At 46.3% G+C, this 21609-nt stretch overlaps 1 protein-coding gene across 2 annotated transcripts in view; it reads left to right on the top strand.

Moving 5' to 3' along the window:
• The window catches only part of DPYSL3 (dihydropyrimidinase like 3), a 108153-nt gene that overhangs the window by 82202 nt on the left and 4342 nt on the right, over nt 1-21609 (top strand). For both annotated transcript variants that reach the window (XM_033096164.1, XM_033096165.1), the window contains exons 4-13: nt 642-806; nt 2440-2501; nt 3397-3477; nt 7204-7272; nt 11256-11376; nt 15517-15673; nt 16373-16514; nt 17514-17684; nt 19274-19453; nt 21048-21210. In XM_033096164.1, the coding sequence (XP_032952055.1) occupies nt 642-806; nt 2440-2501; nt 3397-3477; nt 7204-7272; nt 11256-11376; nt 15517-15673; nt 16373-16514; nt 17514-17684; nt 19274-19453; nt 21048-21210 (1311 nt within the window). The remainder of the gene's footprint in view (nt 1-641; nt 807-2439; nt 2502-3396; nt 3478-7203; nt 7273-11255; nt 11377-15516; nt 15674-16372; nt 16515-17513; nt 17685-19273; nt 19454-21047; nt 21211-21609) is intronic.

Raw genomic sequence — 21609 nt, 5'->3', positions numbered from 1 at the left:
TCTCAGCAGCTGTAAATGTTATTGTTTTTTAAAATACTATTCATTGTTGCAGGTACTGCAAAAGTAGGTTTGGGCCTCAAGGAAACCAGATTCTTGACAAAGGATCTACACAGAAATAAGATCTGTGGGCCCAGTGTCAGGTTCATTTAACTGACACTGGCTCTTTCCTACAGCAGTCAGCATGAGAATGTCACTCTCTTGTGCTCTGACAAAACTTTAAAACCCCTCTCCACCCTTAGAAGGGAGTCCGACTATTAACTCTTATGGGACTCCCTGTAGGACTGGTAATAATGGCACATAGTATACACACATTGATAGCTAACATTTATTGAGCACTTACTATGTGCCAAGCATCAGGCGACGCATTTTACATGTATTTTCCCACTTACTCTTATAACCAACTTAGAAGGAAGGCATCAGGACATCCTGTCCCCACCCCACTTGAGGTATAGAGAAGTTAGTAATTTGCCCAAGGTCACAATTTGATGACAGTTAAATCATCAGCAGCACTTTACAAGGTTAATTCCATGCTCAAGAAATAGAGATTGTGTGGTCGTAGCTAAGCAAGCAAGGGCAGACCTGTGCCGAGGGGAACAAGGGCCATGTCAATGAGTCACCTGTCTGGGGCCTCTGTCATTCAGTCGACCACGTGGTGCCCGAGCCTGAGTCCAGCCTGACGGAGGCCTATGAGAAGTGGCGAGAATGGGCCGATGGGAAGAGTTGCTGTGACTACGCCTTGCATGTGGACATCACCCACTGGAATGACAGCATCAAGCAGGAGGTGCAGAGCCTGATCAAGGACAAAGGTGGGCTTCCATGTGCCCTCCTCCTTCTCCCGTGCCTTCCCCTCGCCCATCATTCCTGCACCACCCACTCCTTTGAGTCCCGTCTCCTTGCCTGGAACCTCGAGCATGGGTGCTGGCTGTAGGGGCACCACTATGTTGCAGGCACTTTATGTATGACATTGTTTTACTCCTTACAGGATCCTCATGGGGTAGGGATGACTCTCCTCCCTTGTCAGGTAGAGAACCTGAGGTCAGAATGAGTAGCCCAGGATCACAGATCTAGTAAGCAGTAGATCTCCCCACCATCTGTGCTCTCACCCCCATGCAGTGCTATCCATTTGACAGGAAGAAACTGAGTCAGGGGAGATGAACGTCTTACCTACGGTCACACAGCAAATCCATACGAGATTAGGAATTTTTAACTTCCATCATTTTTACTCACTGAGCCGTCTTGAAGGACATGGTGGGAGTGAGTGCAGGGCAGGAGTGTGCTCTGGGCTGGAGGGCTGTCACTTCCTGGAGGATGAGTTTTCCTTTCCATCCCCTTCTTCAGCCCACAAGCTAGAGCCCCAATCCCTCCTGCTAGAGAATGTGAGAATAACCCCTTCTCTTATTTCTTCTGTCTCCTGTCACTCTGCGCTTCTGAACTGGGGTAGAAAATTGAATGGCTTTAACACCCACTTCCCTTCCAAAGCGCCTGGGTCACTCCATGGATGACACAGGCTGTGGGAAGGGTAGCGTTGGGGAAAACTGCCCTCAGTTGAACCACTCTGGGTAAGAAAGTTCTCAAATTACCACCCGCTTTTGGCTTGGACCGCTGTGGACTGAGTGTCCTTGATGGTTGGAGACCAAAATGATCCTCTGTGTTCCAAAATGACTCTCTGTTCCCAATCCCACCTATTTCTGTAAATTACTATATTAATCATTTGTTTCGGGCGAAAAAGTAAATGGCTCTTTCCTTATAACCCTTAAGATGTAGATATTTAAGCGCAAGGTGACACTTGACGTCTGCCCATTAGCTCTGTTAGTTCTCCAAGGACAGAGTCCATCTCGTGCCTTCTCTCACAGGCCTCATGTAGAGCAGATATTCACTAAATCTTGAATTGAACCAATCCCAGGAGATCCATTCATAGTCACCACATAAGTGCCAGGCCTGGTGCTACAGGCCAGGCCTGAATGTGTTATCTCATCTAACATTTCCAACCACCCTATGAAGCAGGGTGTTGTTATTTTTCCATTTTACCGATGAGGAAACCGAGGCTCAAGAGGTTAGGTAGTCGAAGCTCACCGGACGAGTACGTGGTACCACACCCAATGTGTGAATACAACCAGTGCGCTGCAGTGATTCTCAATGACATATACCGGCTTGGGCCATATCGAAGCTTATTGACCTTCTGCTGGGGAGTGCTGGAGCAGGGAGGCAAGAAAGAGGCACAGAAGACCATTCTCTATGATATCACGTGGAATTGTTGCTTTTACAGGGTGGGGAGGGAATAGGAAAATGCTTTTAGAGAATGGGAAGCATCCGCTTGGTATTGGACGGGAGCCTGTAATGCACTCAGGCCCGTGGGCGATGGAAGTGAGAATCAAGGATGGAGAGTGGTCATGATAATGCTGTCTTCTTCCTGTTTTCCCTCCCTTCCGTCTCTTGCAGGGGTTAACTCCTTCATGGTTTACATGGCCTATAAGGATTTGTATCAAGTGTCCAACACAGAGGTAACAACCCACCGCTGTGTGGTTTGGGGTGTCTGGATGGGTTTCCTATTGCTGCTGATGACCTTGGCTCTTTCAACGTGAGTCACTGTGGGAGACCGCTGGGCCAGGGTGCTTCTTGAAGCCCTCGCAGTCCACACTACATTTTAAATAAGGTATCAGGCAGGGTGCCCACGGCAAAGCAGACAGGGAGCTAGAATGTCCACTGGCAGCGGCTTTCTCAAAAGAACAAGAGGAAGGACATGCCTCAGTCTCCATCTACCAAACAAGGCCAAAGCCCTTTGGAGCTCAGTGAACACGTGAGGTGCTCAGCATTGCAGGATTAAGGAGGGCCTGCTGTGTGGGGTAATCGTCCCAGCCTGCCTCTGACTCTCTCCCTAAGAAATTCGTGAGATGTGTTTCTTTTAGACAACTCTCAAGTTTTCCGAGGAACTACAAGAAATCAGTTCCCATACCTCCTGGTTCGCAGGTGAAGGGAGGTCTTCCTGGAGAGGTTAAGGCATAGGGGTTTCAGCCTTTGTGTTAGCTTCTCACCGGGCTATAGTGGCTTTCGGAAGCACTTGCTGAGAAGGATTCTGGGTCTCTATCTCAGCTCACTGGGAAATAATTCCATACAAATGTGTGCTGGGAGCAGAGTAGAAGAGTTGGTAGCCCTTTATTGAGTATTCACCCTGTCTGCCCAGGAGACACAGTAGGCTCTTTATATAGACAGTTTCCCAGCATTCCTTTGGACTCGTACTCCCCTTTGGTTGTGTGTGTTGTAGTCTGTATTTCTGCCCTAGTCACGTGTTTCCTCTGGCTTACCCCATTCTTTTTTGCTCTGGCTCTAGTAACAACCCTTGACTGCTCAAAGCATCACTGGCTTGTGAAGGTGACAAAAGACTCATTTCTATTTCAGCTCTACGAGATCTTCACCTGTCTGGGAGAGCTGGGAGCCATTGCTCAAGTTCATGCTGAGAATGGGGATATCATTGCCCAGGTAACAGCATGCAGCTCCCTGAAATGTGCCTTCTGCATGGGCTTCGGTCTGCATCCCATTTGGTTCCTCATTTCTTCGCTGTTGCTCGAGTTCTCGGAGTGTGCAAGACAACAGCATAAGTACTCGGCTCAAAACCTGCTTTCAAGGACCTCACAGTCTAGGAGGAGGGAAAAAAGGAAATGTGGACAAGTGAGAGAGAAAGTGGAAGCTGCTGGAAAACGGGGGGGTATTGGGCCATTCTGGAAAATCAGAAAAGGCTTCCTGGAAGAGGAGGTTTTCAAATCAAGCTATTGGGAGAGCATTATTGATTCTCTTTTGAAAATGAGTCCAAGCTACGTGACATTCTCTGTCCTAAGAGAAACCCTAAGGCAGTATTTCTCAGAAGCCAGAAGTCCGATCCAGAACTGTGGAACTCATGGCCTTAGATAATAAAGAATTTAGGTCTTGTGGGGATTAGATGTCCCACTGCTTTCCTAGAAATCATACTGAGAAACCTGAGGAAAGAGTAATGAACGTGAGGGCCCGAAGGCCCCAACTGATCATTTGTCAGGAAGCAGGAAGCACTTCTCTCTCCATCTGCAGGTTGCTTAATGGGCTAGTTGCACAGATGTGTTTTAACCAGGGTTTTATTTTTCTCAGAATTGGCCTCCGCTAGGTGGAGGCTGCCAGAAAAGAGTGTTAGTGCTCTTAGTCCATTTGATAACATTAATAACAAGAAACCATTATTCATTCCTTCAAAGAGCATTTCCTGAGCGCCTTTGGCCAGGCCCTAGGCGGTAGAGGTGAGCCAAGATAGATGCATTCCAATGCTCACAAGTGCTTGGGCTGTGCCTTCGTTTCCGAATCGCCCAGCACTTGGTGAACGTGATTGACAGGAGCATGGGAACAACGCTTAGGCCGACCCTGTGTCAGACCCGTGAGCTTCCAATAGCAGGTCCCATTTGGGCAGCGGTTACTACCACCTTGTGCCAGGCTCTGGTAAGTGCTCTAGCAGGTTCTCATTTCATCTTCACCCAACCTTTTAAGGATGGCGGCCAACCTCCCCATTTTACGGATGAGAGCAATGAGGTTCGGAAAGATTAGGTCACTGGCGAGAAGATCACAGCCAATTACTGTGAGGACAAAAGCTTAGTTCCCTAAGGTGATGTGCCTCAGTGGGCATCTTACCCAGAGATGGTGCATCCAGGCTCTTCCTCCACCATCCAACTACAGGCCTCCTGGAGAGGCAGCGCCCGGGCAGTGCAGGGCTCCGGCTGGTCAAGGGCTGCCTCACTAGCGGAGGAAGTGAGCTAAGTGTGGAGTTGCCTCTCCTTTTGACCAAGAAGGTTAATTAGTCAGCCCCCTGACAGCCTTCTCCCACGTCCTCCACACACTCAGAGATAATGAAATCATTTTCCAAAGAGGGTCCAATTGCCTTGCTCCCGTGGGAGGCTTCCTGGTGGTGTTAGAGCTGTCACTCTTTCTCCCCTTTCTCCGCGTTTTCAGTGCAGCAGCTGGAGGCCCCAGCCCTCCGTCCAGATGCCCTAGAAACCAAACTCCCTGCTTCTTCATGCTGGACCCCGTGGCAGCAAACGGACTCCCACTTAAAGCCCATTCTTCAACTTCTTCTGTGTCTCTGGTTTCCCTCACCCCTACCCTTCCCTACCTTGGGAAGATCTGTTCTCAGTCAGAAAAAGAATAGGGGAATGTCTCCATTTGGACTAGTTTCTAGTGTGTGCTTATTAAATTCAGCTTGAGCTGAAAGATTTTATCACATTATCTAAATGAAGGCAGCTGCTGTACTCAGAGTTTCTTGCTGTACTTTATGCCAAAGTGACTGAGGGAAGAAGAAATTCTTTTCTATGGGTCTCAACAAGGGACATTTTTAAAAAGTTTCAAGCTGACAGGACCATCGGAGATTGCAGCATCCTTAGCCATTTATCTCACAAGTATTTACTGAGTACCTCCTATGTGTAAAACAGTGAAGAAGGAAGATGAAAAAGACAGTGTCCCTTTCCTCATGGAGCAAACCGAAACTGTGCCATGACCCAAACTGGAATGGAATTACATCAGCCATCAGTGCTTCCAACTGCCCACTGCTCCCTACCCACGTCAGGTGGCGCTGATGGGTCTTTACAAGCCATTCTTACTCTTCCAGCTGTAGGGGCCACGTGGCTCTTAGGACAGGACTTCCCAGTCTGAGCAGTGACTGGAATCGCCTGTGGAGCTTAAAGAACGATTCCTAGGATTCTCCGGGTTCTGGAGATTCTCATTCAGAAGGTCAGGAGTAGAGTTGAGACAAGTGCATTTTGAAAAAGGTCCCCTGGTGATTTGCATGTGCTTGGGAAGACTGCTCTAGCGAGCTTATCCTTCCTTGAGCGTGTCGTATAGTAAGACAGAAGATGCTTTAGGCAGAGACCTTCACCCTTATGTGACTTCAGGAGGCAATTCAGAGCAGAAACTCACCAGAGTCTAGGAGGAATTTTATTAAGTCCATGTTTTCGACAAGTGAAAGAGTCAGAATGAAAAGTGGAGGCACTGTACTGGAAAAATCACCCTCTGACCTGCGATAGCGCTGGAGACAGTGACCGTTTTACAGGTCGTGGTTGCTTATAGTATATGCATCTTTCTTTCTACTACTCGTGTGAAATTTTATATTATTAAAAACAAAACAAAACAAAAAACAATAACAATAGTCTTCTTTTCCAGGTCGAAGGAATCCCTTCCTTTCTAAACATCTTGTAGTTCCTAAGTGAGACAAAGCATTGTTCAATTCACTTTTTCTCCTTCTCGTACATCACCAGTATAGAGGTTCTTAGGAAGTGGCTTTTGTACTTGGAGAGTGAATGCCAGCAAACCTGCAGAGATGGTGGCTTAGAATTTGTGCCAGTTCCAATTAGCCCATGTGTCTTGTTCACTGCTCAGCCACCTGCTTCTTCCAGAAAGCTGGCTAGAAGTCTGAGAAATTTAGCCGTCAGCCACGAGGGGTAGGTCAAATAGAATTTGACCAAAAGACTAATGTAAGTAATGCTGTTTAGAGGCATGATTTTGTCTGGTTAAATTCTAGTCCATTCATTTAAGTCATAAATTTAAAGCATAAAAACGCCTGAGGGGCTTGTTAAAATGCAGGTTCCTAGAACGTAACCTCATATGTCCTGATTTGGTAGGCATGGATATGCAGACATCTATATTTCTGCAAATGCAACCCAATTAATTCTGTTGTAGGTGGTGGGTGGACTAGGCTTTGGGACGCATAGCTTTACTGCGAGTCCTATGAAGTCAGGGGCCTCGTTGCCTTCATTTAAGTACCTCACCTAGAGCCTAACATGAAGCAAATACTGAATAATTTTGATGAATGAATAGGTTTTAATATGCATGAATGAATTAAAGAAAAACACAGAAAAAAGCGAGTTAAGGGAGTATACTTTCAGAGGTGTCTGCGTCTGGAAAAAAATCAAGAATAAGTGATCTGGTGTGACTTTTGATACGTAATGTAGAAAAAAACTGAAACTCTTTAACAGACTGTCTTCCTTTTAATAAAAGCAAGCCACCCTTAAATGTTTTTTCTTCCTTTTAGTTCAGACTCTACCCTACTTTGCAATTCCAGATATAGAGTGAACAAATTTATTTAACACACTATCTTATTATTTTTCTCTTGAACACATCTTTAGATGAGAATATGCATAATTTTTCCACATCTCAATTGAGCTCATCTAAAATGTGTTTTCTGTTCTTTTCTCATTGTAGGAGCAAAACCGGATGTTGGAAATGGGGATAACTGGCCCAGAAGGTCATGTACTGAGCAGACCAGAGGAGGTAAGTTGCAGGGTGATGGGAGCTGGGAGAAGGAGAGAAGTCGTAAAAGTGGAAGCTTTCTTCTTTACCAGCATCTTCCACAAGACTCTCATTATCACAGTCACAATCCAAGCAGCTTCCCTTATGGCCTGTCAGTCATTTTACACTTGGACTGTTTGTATTCAGCCTATCTTTCCTAGGCACATGTACCCACAGTATATGAACAAACAAAAGGTGGTGAGACTCTGAATATCAGACAGCACTATCAGAACGCTTCTTCCAAAGACCACTTCTGACTGATCTCCCTCAAGGGCCCCTAAGAAAATTAGAAACAATATAAAGGCAGTGATGACTTCTGATCCCCACTCTCTCTAACGATAGCACCGGTTGGAGTGTATCTGCAGTTATTCATTAGGAGTGGTACATATCTAAGCCCTTTCTTAATCGGTGTGAATCTCAGAGACATGTCCACTTATTCCCTTATTCCGTATTATATTTTGAGTCCTGTAAAATACTGGCCATGTGGACAAGAGGCTGAATGGGTTTTTTCATGGGCATTATGTCTGTCAATTTGGAAGGCGATGATTGCATCCAGGTATGGAAGGAAGTTTCCCATGTGTAAAATGAATGCTGATTGACAACTGTGTTTAGCAGCTGAAGAGCGAATGAGAGGTAACTAGGGGCTGATTCTGTGTATTTGGGATGTCAGCCACCTCAGCTGCTGGCACAGGCACAGAGCTGTGAACTGGCTGGCCATATGGCTGAAAGCATATTGGCATTGGGGGACCAGCCTGGGTCTGGCTCCTGGAGCGCATTCACGGTCTTCATGTCAGCAAAGTGAACCCCGTTCCTGATGTCATTCCAAACCCCACACTCTGCAACAGGTAGAAGCAGAGATCAGAACCAGAAATGATTGCGTTCTCATTGCCCATCTCTTTTTGAATATTTTTAAAACATTGAAATGTGACACACATAGAGAAAAGTGTTCCTATCATAAAAGTACAATGAATTTTCAGAAACTGAATGCACTTGTTTAACTAACACCCAGTTGGAAAAATAGCATATTATCAGCACCCCAGAAAATCCTTTGTCTAATGATATTTTTGTTACCCACTGAAATAATTTATGATTTTGTCTGTTGGTAGGAATATAAGTCGGTGCAGCCACTATGGAAAACAGTAAGGACGTTCCTCAAAAAATTATACATAGCACTATCAGCAGTTCTACTTCTGGATATTTATTTGAAGAAAACGAAAACACTAACTCAAAAAGATATCTGCACTCCCGTGTTCATTGCTGCATTATTTACAATAGCCAAGATACAGAAACAACCTCAGTGCCCATTGATCATCCATAGATGAATGGATGAAAAAAATGTGGTATGCGCACACACGCACACGCACACACACACACACTCACACACACACACAGGAATATTATTCAGCCATAAAAAAGAATGAAATTCTGCCATTTGTAATGGATGGACCTTGAGAGCATTATGCTACGTGAAATAAGTCAGAGGAGGATCTATACCATAGGATCTCACTTACGTGTGGAATCTAAAAAACAAAACAGAAAAACCCAGCCACACTCGCAGATACAAAGAACAGATGGGTGGTTGCCAGAGACAGGGGAGTAGGGGAATTGAATGAAGACGGTCAGGAGGTACAACTTTCCAGTTATGAAATAAATAAGACATGGGGATGTCATGTACAGCATGGTGACTGTAGTTAACAATACTGTATTTCATATTTGAAAGTAGCTAAGAGGGTGGGTCTTCACCGTTCTCATCACAAGCAAAAAATTTGTAAGTGTGTGGTGGGGGACGGTAACTAGATTTATTGTGACCATGTCACCGCAGGCACAAATATCGAATCATTATGTTTTACACCTGAAACTAATACAGCATTATATGTCAGTTACACCTCAATTTAAAAATTTTTGTGATGGGTTTACAGTCACAGCATTCCTGAAAACGGTCTGTGTCCTTAATGCCAGGTCCCTCGTAAGGACTGCTTGCTTTTCCCCGGGGCTATGCGAACTGCATTGACCCGCTTGTGTTTGCTGTGCTGCTCTGGGCGGTTGGTGTTACTGGTGTGTCATGAAGCTCCAAGAGTTAAGGCGCTGGCCCATCATGTCTGAAGGATCGGAACGTTGTTTGCACAGTGCAAGTAGACCAGCGTGACCAGCACTGTTTGTGACACTTTTCTTAAATGCTGGTCACTGTGGAGATGTGCTGGCAAGATAGATCCTTCCGCGGCAGCCAGGGGATTTCTGAACAAAGTCTATTTTTGTTCCTTGGTTTGTTTGTTCTACCCTCCCCATCCCCCCTCCTCCACATTCCCGTCTCCTTTTTAGTAGAAAGCCTCTGGGCTGCAGATCCCAGCAACCCTGGAAGCCCTTTTGGGTGAAGTTGGAGAATGATGTAACCTTCTAAAGATAGTTGCGTCGTCAAGGTGCTGAAAAACCTGCAGTGCTGGGAGGGAATGAGATCAAAGGGCCGGGGCCGAGGTCAGGGGGCGGCTGGAGCGGTCCGCAGAGATGTGGAGAAGGACACCGGCATAGAGGCAGCCAGCCCCTCTTCAACTCAAAGCACACCCAGATTCTATCTTGAGTGATACTGTTCAGAGAGCAGAGCCCGAGGTCCAGGGACACGAGTCCAGCTGTCTGGGTGCTTCAGGAAGGTGGCCACATTCCCCTGCGGTCAGGGGCCTATCGGGTCTTGTCCACATGGGACAGAGTGTAGTTTGGGGGGGGTGCCAGCTGGACCAGCCAAGTTCTCAGAGTCTGTCTGTTGCACCACACTCACCATGGCCAGTTACTGGTTTGTCGTTTATAAGCATGGAGCATCTACAAGCTATTTTTGGTCTTTTCCACAGTGTTGGGCTGCACAGGCAAACCAGAATGTCATATCCGTCCCAAAAGGAGCTGTTAACGATTAAATGGACAAACGCTAGTGTCTCCACTTCCGGCTGAATTGGACTAACGTGGGTGGTAACTCTGGGTAGTACCAAAGGCTCTCGCACACTGGGCAGAAGCTGCCATCAGCAAGAAGACCAATAGTCCCCCTTCAGGGAGGGCCTCGTGCTAGCAGTGAGCTCATTGCCTTACAAGGATGAACTCTTTTAATCCTCACAACAGCCATAGGTGTTCCGTCCTGTTATTATCCCCACTTTAGAGACAAGGAAACTGAAGCTTTGGGAGGTTGTGTGAGGTACCTGAGGTCACCCAGCTTCTAAGTGGCAGAACCAGAACTCAGACCCAGGCCATTTGAGAACACCTGAGCTCCACGCCCTGATTTGCTAATAAAAAATAAGTGAAACATCGTTATTTCTTACTTAATACTCGTAACGGGGCCGGTTAGCATCTTTGAAAACATGAATTCTACATTAAGGTGGCGTAGAGGAGATCGATAACAAAAGACGTCTTTGTGCTGAGAAGTCTGGGAATTATTAGGATAAGACATGCCTGCTGGAATGAACCCATCACTGACCAGCCGTTGCCACAGGAAAGGAATTGAGGACACGTGATGGCGAATGGTCTTTACTGGTTATTTTATACATATTGGTATTGGGAATGTGTTCTGCCAGAGAATCTGCCGTGGGAAGATTGGGGGGGCGAATGTAGCCAGAATGTAGCCTTCTGTCACATGTAGCCTTTGTGATAATGACAGGGAAAGGAGAGTAGGCCAAGGAAAGACTCCAGCTCCTCTGACAGCAGGGCTTATTTACTCTGAGCCCTCCCTCGACAGCCCTAGGCTGTCCTGTCCTGACCTGGACTTCCCAGGGGAGGGTCGCAGGCACTGAGAAGCCCGGGAAAGGGACACAGCTGGGAAGTGCTGGATCTGAGGTTCCTATCCAGCGCTGCCGTCTCCAGATCCTCTAGGCTTCTACCTCTGCACTGTGTTCCCAGTGCCAGGCAGGGCACTGGCAGCTTCGAGAGGCTTCTCTTCCTGTTCTTCCTGTTGACTCTTGGAGACTCTTTTTTGTTTGTTTGCTTTGCAGCTGGAAGCTGAGGCTGTGTTCCGTGCCATCACCATCGCCAGCCAAACCAACTGCCCTCTCTATGTCACGAAGGTCATGAGCAAAAGCGCGGCCGACCTCATCTCACAAGCCAGGAAAAAAGGTGATTTGTGCTCCCTAGATCTTGGGGCCCTGATATGCCACGTGGCCCCTTGCGTCCCTGGATGTCCTGTGGTATAAATGGTGCCTACTTGGCTTATTGTCTTGCTCTCTGGAAAGCCTCTCATTCACATTAGCCCGTTTGATCCTTTCCGTATCTGCGTGGATAGCAGGATCCCGGATTTCTCCCACTTGGCAGATGAGTAAACGGAGGTTCAGGAAAGGGTAAGGGTTTTGCCTGAGATGACACAGCTTGAATCAGTTCTTTGCAGACTTGGTTCATCTTTCTTCCCCCCTTTGATCTTTTATTGTCAGTTCACATTATCTGAGCTTTACAAATGGACTAATTAGTCAAGATTATGTTGGGTGCAGTAGTCAAAGATCCAACTCAAACTGATTTAAAACAAACAAAAGTAACTTATTGGCTGAAGGTTTTTCAGGCGTGGCCAGATGGAGCGGTTGGAAAAATGGGATTAGGGCTCTGTCACTCATTCCTGCTTTGGGTCTGCTTGGCTTCTGTCTGAACAGTGACAAGAATTAAAGCCAAGAGGCACCTGTTGTTCTCCAAACCGGGTGGGGGGCCTGATAAGGAGGTAGAGTACATCTTTTCCAACAGTTCAAGCCCAAGTCCCCAGGAGGACCGCGGTGACCTTGGCTTGGGGCATGTGCTCATCCCTGAACCAGTATCTGCTCCGGCATAATTGATTGGCCAGGGCTGAGGGCAGGGTGCAGGGATGGGGCTCCCCCCATGCTGAGCCACACAGGTGAGCACAGGTTATTTTAAAAAGAGCTTCAAAGAGTCTCCAAAATGTGTCCAGCAACATGACCTTCGTGATCCAGGGCTCTGTCCCCACTGCCTGCTGCCTTCCTCCACGGCTCTTAGCTTAGGCTTCATAGGCTCACCTTGTGCTAAGCGAAAGTTTACTGTCATTTTGAAGCTGTCTTTTCTGCTTTTCATTCTTGTCCTTAATAGCAGACGCATGGGCTCACTGGTGTACAGAATGGCGTTGAGAAAGTAGAGACACAGGGCTCTGGGTATGGTTGTGGGAGAGAGATCACTAGGTCTGGCTTGTGAATGTTACTGCTGTGTGCCGGTGGCTGTTCTGGTAGTGGAGAGACCCACGCTGAGTGACTCACCTACCAAACTCAGAACTGGTCTGTTAACCTCCAGATGTGAGTGACTGGGGTGGCTAAAAATAGTCCTAGCTGACTCTGATGGTTAAGTGTTCAGCTGCCTGGCCTTTTGGCAAAAGGGACCCTGTTCTTATGGGAAGGGAATCTTCCTAATTGTCTGGACACTCTTTGTAGCTGGCAGATTCTGGGGCACCTCCTGCCTTCCCCTGCTCGCGGTTAAGCCTGCTGTTTTCTCTCTCAGCTTTTAAACGTCTCAACATGACATGCGTGGTTGATCCACGGGGTATGAGTCATCGGGGGAGAACCAGGAAAGCAGCCCAATGTTCCTCACCCATTCTTAGAGAAAGGGAGAGAAAAAGAGAAAGAACAGAAAGAAAAGAGCCTAGAGAACACCCTCACACCTCTTTCCATGACCACCTACCCCACCCACCCTCTCGGACCTTCTGCTGATGGCAACGTCCTGCCTGGGACCCATTCTCAGGATGACCTGGGGGCATCAGGACAGAGTGTTTCAATTATATGCTGGCTCTTATTTTAAACTTCATGTAGAAAAATTCCTCACCCTTAACCTTCTGGCTCATGATTCGCTGGCAAAGAGAACGAGTACAGCTGTGTCTCCAGGGTGGAAGGGCAGCATTATTTCAGTGACGAAAAACTGGCTGTTGAGATCGAAGCCAGTAAACATCTCATGAACTGTCATTCTCAAGGACAAAATCAAGAGCGTTCAGAGCAGGAAGACAGAGTGTAGCAGGGTTAGTCTCCTTTTCTGACCAGGTTACTCTGTAAGGCTCAGTGAGTTTAATCACCAAGTGCTGTTCACCAACTCAGTATGGCTCTTCAGAATTAATATTAGGAAGCTACAATTTAACGAGGACCAATGTATGTCCTGCACTGAGAGAGAGACAGGCAGACCTCAGAGATATGGCGGGTTTGGTTCCAGACCATCGCCATAAAGGGACTATTGCAATAAAGCCAGGTAAACACAAATTTGGGGGTTCCCAGTGCATATCAAAGTTATGTTTACCCTACATTGTAGTCTATTAAATGTCTAATAGACTAATAAATGTCTATTAAATGTCTAAATGTAGTCTATTAAATGCAATAGCATTACGTCTAAAAAACACTACATACCTTAATTAAAAATACTTTATTGCTAAAAGTGCTCACCATCATCTGAGCCTTTCATAAGTCTTTTGGCTGGTGAAGGGTCTGGCTTCCAATTTGAGAAAACACAATATCTGCGAAGTACAATAAAGCGAAACCCAATAAAACTAGGTATGCCTGTACTTAAATGTATTATTCGGTAGAATTCTCAAAGAACCCTGAGAAATAGGCATTCTTACCCCCATTTCCCAGGTGAGAAAATTGAAACACACCTTGTCCAGGATCTCTCAGCTGGGAGACCTAGTTTTCAAACCCAGGTACTATAGTGACAATGTGTTTGTTCTACAGAGAGCCATGTAAAGATAGTCCAAAGGGAGACTTCTTCCACTTTTAACAGTGTATTTTTCTAAACGATGCTTGAGTGCTTGCCTTGACTTTTCATATCTTCATTTCTTTGTAGTCCTGTATGCCTTAGTTTGGTAAATATTTTTGGAGAGCCTTTGAAATTCTCATGAATCCTGTGTGGATCCTTTTTACTGTCATCCCACAGAACAGAGCGGTCATATATACGAGGTCGGACAATTAAGTTCGCAAACTCTCCACTGTGCGCGTACACGGTAGAAAGCTTGTGGATTTAATTGTCCGACCTCATGCATCGTTGCCGTTGCTTCCTTTTTTTGCCCACGGCAGACATCACAAATTCATCGTGAGTATTTTCTGGTAAGACCAGAAGCATTATTAGAATTCTTCCCTGCACAGAATTCCGGGCAACCAAAACCAATTGATAGGAGTTGAAGCAAGGCAAAACCTACTTATAATCCTGGCCATAAAGGCTTCCTAAACTTCCTAAACTTGTGGGGGACTTGAATGTGGAAGACGGAGGACCAAAGCTAAAGAAGCCCAGAGCTGTAAGGGCCATCTTTAGCCCAAGATTTTGGCACCGAAAAACTTGGTGCCAACCCATCTTCTATTAGATAGCGTTTGCCTTTTGTATCACTATCCCTTCTTCTTTAAGAAGCTCAACAAAAGATTAGATCAGTGTGTTTCCCAATATACTTCCTCCCCTGTCCTTGGTTTCGGCATTGAAGCCCCTAATTCCAGATGCAGAGTCCATCATTTGATGTGCCCCAGGCTATGGTGTGTCCTTAAGCAAATCACCCCTTGCCTTAGGTTAAGGAGTAACAAACATGATGGAAATGATCATGAGAGCCTTTCATCCAAGGGAGTGGATTTTCCTTTGTGGAACCGAAGCATGTCCTTGGAACGGCAGGATCTAGTAGTTCCCAGTGATGTGCACACATTTGGGCCTTTGGGCCCCCACAATGGGAAGGAGGAGGAGGTATAAAGAAATCCAATTTACTCACCTTCTCCTATGTGCCAGACGCTTTGTATATGCCAGATCCTTTCATTTTTGCAAGCCTCAGAAGTAGGCATCATTTTGTTTTATCAATTCCAGGACAGATCTATTCCAGATTTTAAAATTTCTGAAATGAGAATGAATCTTATAATCTATCTATATACAAAGGGTGCCAAAAAAATGTATACACATTTTAAGAAAGGAAAAAACTTTTAAAGTTGTAATAATATATACCGATAACAAAAGAGAAATACAAGTCACGTGTAGGCATTTCTTTTTCTTGGCTTCCCCGGTATATATTTCTTGACTCAAAATTTGAGAATTAATACTGCATCTTGCAACCAATGGCTTCTGATAATCTAGGGAATATAATAACATTGTTCCCATTTAGCAGCTAGACAAGCAGAGGCTTAGGAAAGGTAAGCCTCTGTACTTGAACCCAGGCCTGTCTCACTCTAGAGCTACAGCCTTGAGTAGGCTAAGGGGCTATGATTATCTAAGCCAGGCCCAGGGCTTACAAACCCTTTGCCTATTTCCTACCCCTTGCAGGAAACGTGGTCTTTGGCGAGCCCATCACGGCCAGCCTTGGCACAGATGGAACCCATTACTGGAGCAAGAACTGGGCCAAAGCAGCTGCATTTGTGACATCTCCACCTCTGAGTCCTGACCCAACCACTCCTGACTATATCAACTCCTTGCTGTCCAGGTTGGTGCAGAATGACAAGCAGCAGACCTTGTGTGGAAACATCCTGGGGCCAGTGGGATGAGGACTGAAGCAACCCATCTATCCATCAGCTAGACTAGATTCTGCAGTGAGGAAAAGACATTGAAAATTCCCCTGCGATCTGGAACACAGACAACAGGCTCTTCCCCATTGTATTTTTTAAAATACTATTGTTATCATATTAATAATGGTAATTGCAGTTAATATGTAGTGTGTACCAAGTACGAGGGCGAGACTACTCACATCTCATTGTTCCTCATAATAATTTCATGCGTGAGGGACTTTCATCTTTCATAACCATTTTACAGATGAAGCAGCTGAGGGTCAGAGACTGAATGATTTGCCTAATTTTGAACAGCTGGTCATGATGACTAACCAAAATTATAGGGGGACTCGTTTGCTGCTGCCCTCTGCCTATCAGTCCCATCCCTCATTTGAGTCCCTTCTATTTTGTTACACTAGAGATGATCTAATCCCACCCCCTCATTTCCCATACGGGGTAACCAAGCCGTAGAGAGGGGAAGACATGCACTCAAGTTCACATAATTGGCAAGAGGTAGAGGAAGGATTCCAAACTCAAGTTGTGACACTCCAAACGCTGACACTAGCCTCTCGAGTCTGGGCCTCCGAGGTGCCTTTAGCCACCTATCCCATTCACATGGAGTTTTTCTCCTTTGCCAGTGGGGACCTGCAGCTCTCTGGCAGTGCTCACTGCACCTTCAGCACCGCCCAGAAGGCTATCGGGAAGGACAACTTCACAGCCATTCCTGAGGGCACCAACGGTGTAGAGGAGCGGATGTCTGTCATCTGGGACAAGGCTGTGGTAAGGATGAAGGTCATGGGAGAGTGGCCAGCCTGTAAAAGTGATTAGCTATCAGTATCGTCTGGCAAAGGGGCCTGGTTTTACTTTCATGGTTAACATCACAGAAGCTCACTAAAAAATAGCCATGCAAATGGATGTTCTCCCAAAGATTTCAGTAAGATTAGTAACGAATGTATGAAGTCGATCATGTCCCTCTGTTTTATTTTAAAAACCCTAAAGACACTCATTTCAGAGCCAAATAGAATGCATATGACCTAGTTAGTACCTCATTTATCTACACAGTGTAATCCACCAGGTTTCCTTTCCTTTTTGGCTACCAGGAAACTCAAAGCTAGATTTTAAACTAAATTCTTTTTTCCTTACCTAGGCTTTCTGTTTTGAGAAGAGGGAAAGGATAAATGTTTTTATCTCTTCTCTTACATACTTACATTTTGTGCTTTTTTTTTTTTACATTGTTATGTATTGATGAATGTATGTTTATCTTGCACTATCTGGAATTTTTACAAAATAATATACATTTTTTATTACCCACATGAGACATTCTCAATAAAGAACACTTGGAAACCACCGAAAAACACACACATGAAAGAAAACAAAAATTACTCAAACTCCACACCCCAGGGATAACCATTGTTATCATTTGGGTGAGGTTTTCCGTTTTTATCCTATGCCCATGTAAATACAAACACATATGTAAAAAATGGGCTCATCATCACGTTTGTTTTTACTGTGAATTCTCTCTAATCCTTGTTGGAATTGAAGAGGGTAAAAGTAAGTAAATGTAACCAGAAAAAATGGATACTTCCCTGTTAAGCTATGCGTTTAACCATTTTGCCTGGATAACCATAACAGCCCGACCGATTCTGAAGCTTGCTGGGTGAGGTTCTGTGCTCACGACCTCACAGGTCCCTTTTTAAATTTGGGGGCCTTTGTGGTCACCCTGCTCTGACCTCAGAAGCCCTGCATCGACAATTAAAAAATTTCTTTGTATTCCAATAGGCCACAGGGAAAATGGATGAAAACCAGTTTGTGGCTGTGACAAGCACAAATGCTGCCAAGGTCTTCAACCTGTATCCCCGTAAGGGGAGAATATCTGTGGGTTCTGACAGCGACCTGGTGATCTGGGATCCAGATGCTGTCAAGATTGTGTCTGCCAAGAATCACCAGTCGGTAAGGCTTGTGCTGATGAGGGTGGAGCAGCATGGAGAATGCGTGCAAGGAACCTGGTCAGGAGAAGTGTGTGTGTGTGTGTGTGTGTGTGTGTGTGTGTGTGTATGTGTGTGGTGTACCAGGGTAGTTAGACTAGGATGTATTTGCAATAACAAACCATCCCAAGTTCTCAATGACCTAAAACCTCAACAGTGTATTCCACACTCCTGCTTTCCAAAGTGGGTCAACAGAGGGGTTCTGCCTGTCACAGTCATTCGGGATGGAAGTGGATAGAAGTGCCATCTCTATACGGGCTTTCATGATGGCCGAGGCAGGGTGCCAGGTCATATAAACCATGTACTGGCTTGGAAAGCTTTCCCAAGACATTACTTCCTCTCCCACTACCTTGGCCAAAGCTGGTCCTGTGGCCATACCTTCCTCCAGAAGGGCAGGAAGTGCAATGGCACCTTGTGCCTAGGAGGAAAAAGAATGAGAACATAATTGGTGACCAGCACTGACGACTTCCTCATGAGGCGTTTTGGGTGGAAGATAATAATTAAAGCCCAGTACCTAACAGGCAGGGGCTTAATAGTTGCTAGTAAAAATAGTTAATAGTTTTTAAACACTTAGGTTTCAGGCACTGTGCTTGTAATTCATTCGATCTCCATAACAGTCTTCCATAGGTCGGTACTACTGTGTTTCCCCGAAAATAAGATCTAGACGGACAATCAGCTCTAATGCGTCTTTTGGAGCAAAAATTAATATGATACCCGGTCTTATTTTACTATAAGTAAAATAGTAAAATAAGACCGGGTATGATATGATATGATATAATATAATATAAAAGACCCAGTCTTAAATTATATAAAACCCGGTATTATATTATATTATATTATATTATATTATATTATATTATATTATATTATACCTGGTCTTATAGTAAAATAAGACCAGGTCTTATATTAATTTTTGCTCCAAAAGATACATTAGAGCTGATTGTCCAGCTACGTCTTATTTTCCTGGAAACAGTATTATTATCCTCATTTTATAGATTAGGAAAGGGAGATGCAGAGAAATTAAATAATTTAGGCATCAAGGAAATGGTGAGGCTAGGATTCAAACCCAGACAACCCGACTCCAGATGATGTCCTTAACCACTTTGCAGCGATGCCTAGCACTTGTTGAATACTGAAGGAGGTAGAGAGAAATCCCATTTTTGATGGGAATAGCCTTTGCTCAAACACTATGTCCTATTACATTATTTCATTTCGAGCTCGTGGGGAACTAAGACTGCCAAGGACAGCATCCCTGATGGTTATCCAGCTTCTCCCTGAACACTGCCAGCGACAACATGGACTTCCACACCAGGACCTCACTAAAGATCGCATGCTTCTCTGCTAGGAATTCCAGCCTTTCCTCAGGGAGCCTCTGTCTCCAGGGCTCTACCCACCGAAAGCTTGCACATGCGCTGTTAGGCTTGTCCTGGCTTCCCTGGCGAGTCAGGTCTAGGGACTCTGAATGCAGGATCCGAAGCACAGGAGAGCCGCAATTCCTCTTTCTGCCCTTCCCACGCCCACACCTATGGCTCTGCCCCTCTCCCCTGTCTCTAGGCTGCAGAGTATAACATCTTCGAAGGGATGGAACTGCGCGGGGCGCCTCTGGTGGTCATCTGCCAGGGTAAGATCATGCTGGAAGATGGCAACCTGCACGTGACCCAGGGGGCCGGCCGCTTCATCCCCTGCAGCCCCTTCTCCGACTACGTCTACAAGCGCATTAAAGCCCGGAGGAAGGTGAGGAGCCTGGGAACCCAGGAGTGGGGCGAAGGGGTTGGTGGCCCCCCCAGGTACCGGGATAGGAACCGTGGATCCGGAGGGCTCTGAGTGCTCCAGACCCCCCCACCCCCTACCCAATGTTCACAGCAGCAACGATCTCTTCCTGAAGGACAATAGCACAGATTTAATGTCCATAAAAAGGGGCTTCAAAACTTTTTTGGCCAAAGAAAGTTTTTCTCAGATGATATTTCTCCGTTTTATAGTGCTTCTCTTTAAAAGAATTTAAAATGGCAATAATTCAAAATCATATATATATATGTCTTTTTTTTTTTTTTTAATAAATTACTCTTTAAGGCTTACAATGCGAACCCGCAGTCCACACCCACCCCTCCCTGTCCCATTCTGTCTAGTTCCTCCTCGGGGACAAACGTTTATAACTCTTTCAGCTAGTTCTGAAGTTCAAATAAAATCTTATTTATGTTTTTGATTTCAAACGTCCCACATATCAGCTCTTTATTTCCATCAATGTGACTTAGACTCTGGACCCAAAGAGGTGAGGATGATGTGCAGCTATCGGCCGGGGTTTTGGGGGAGGACAGATGTCGTCCTCATCCCACCTGGGTCACTAGCGTCTGCCGACGTGATGAGCGTGGCCGGTGTGCCTGCACCTGAGTCACACTCACTTGAAGAGGAGGAGGACCTCACTAAAGATCGGATGCTTCTCTGCTAGGATTTCCGGCCTTTGCTTAGCGAGCCTCTACCTCCGGGGCTCTACCCGCTGAAAGCTTGCACATGCGCTGTTAAGCTTTTCCTGGCAGACGTCCTCCAGGTCTTACGCTGAGCCTTCCTGTCCTGTCAGGCTCCTCTGGAATGTGTCCTCGTTGCCTCACCTGTAACAGGTGGAGGGTGTGTGCCACAGTACTGCTGCCTTTGGGGAGGGGGGGGGCTTGCAGTGTTTAAAACATTGTGAGCCCCTCTGGAGGAGGGCCCGTGCTTCACGCCACCATAAGCCCCAGCACCTGGCACCAGGCCTAGCACAGAGCATCAGCTGCGTGATGTTGCTGGCTGGCTTCACAGTCCCAGGGCAAGTCACAGCCAGAGGCCAGTGGGTCCGACCACAGGACACTCATTTCAAGGCCTGCCAACTCCCATCTGTGCTGAGGAGCCTGAGGGAGGAGCTCCCACGGGAGCTCATCCTGCCAGGACTTAGGACCTCCTCGCCCAGCACCACCCGTCCCACGGGCTGCGCTCCAGCCATGTAGGCGGACCTAACATTCCGCAGCGTTTCCACCGTGGGTTTCCTCTGCTGGGAACACTACCACCCACCACTCCTGTTCGTGCCCCGGCCTCCTCCCTCCCTCAGCCCTGGCTCCGTCACAAGCTCCTTGGATCCTTAAGACCAAGGTGCATCTATTTACTGACCTCTTCCATCATCACGATCGCAACACCCCACTTTTTTTTTTACACTACTTCTCCTTTTAAAATAACCTTTTTGTTGTTACTGTTATCGAGCTTCCACCACACACGCTTAATTCACTGATATATTTGTGCTACCTAGAACAGACCCTGACTTGTTGAAGGAACAAATGGGGACGCGCTTTCTCTGTTGCAGATGGCAGACCTACACGCGGTCCCCAGGGGCATGTACGATGGGCCCGTGTTTGACCTGACCACCACACCTAAGGGCGGCACCCCAGCGGGCTCCACCCGGGGCTCTCCCACGAGGCCGAACCCGCCCGTGAGGAACCTCCATCAGTCGGGATTTAGCCTCTCAGGTGAGTCAGACAAGCTGAGGGCGACCATGAGTGAGAAAGGGCGGAGAGAGGGGGACAGCGGAAGATCAGCGGCCAGCGACTCTCTGGTGACCCTCGGAGCTAACCTGGACCATCTTTTAAGGAGCTGGTTACTGGGCAAACAGGAAGGTTTGCTGAATCAAAAAGTAGTCCTGTTGAGAAAGCAAGGTAAACTCAGTTAGGTTAAAGATCAGGTTTAAAGAGTGACCCGTTAGTTCTCCTTAGAGCTCACGTCTGGTGGAAGTGCAGGTGGGGCTGGGGCAACGGTTTCCATTGTGAATTGAGAGTGATTTTCCACATAAGAATGTGAGAGTGGTGCAATGTGTTGTGTTTTCTTTGTTTGCCCAGGTTAAAAGAGAACGCGGATTATTTTTATGTTCA

This window comes from Rhinolophus ferrumequinum, chromosome 24 (assembly GCF_004115265.2).
Source record: "Rhinolophus ferrumequinum isolate MPI-CBG mRhiFer1 chromosome 24, mRhiFer1_v1.p, whole genome shotgun sequence".
Taxonomy (NCBI): Eukaryota; Metazoa; Chordata; class Mammalia; order Chiroptera; family Rhinolophidae; genus Rhinolophus; species Rhinolophus ferrumequinum.
Note: the sequence above shows the minus strand (reverse complement) of the source record. Positions and strands in the feature narration are given on the sequence as shown.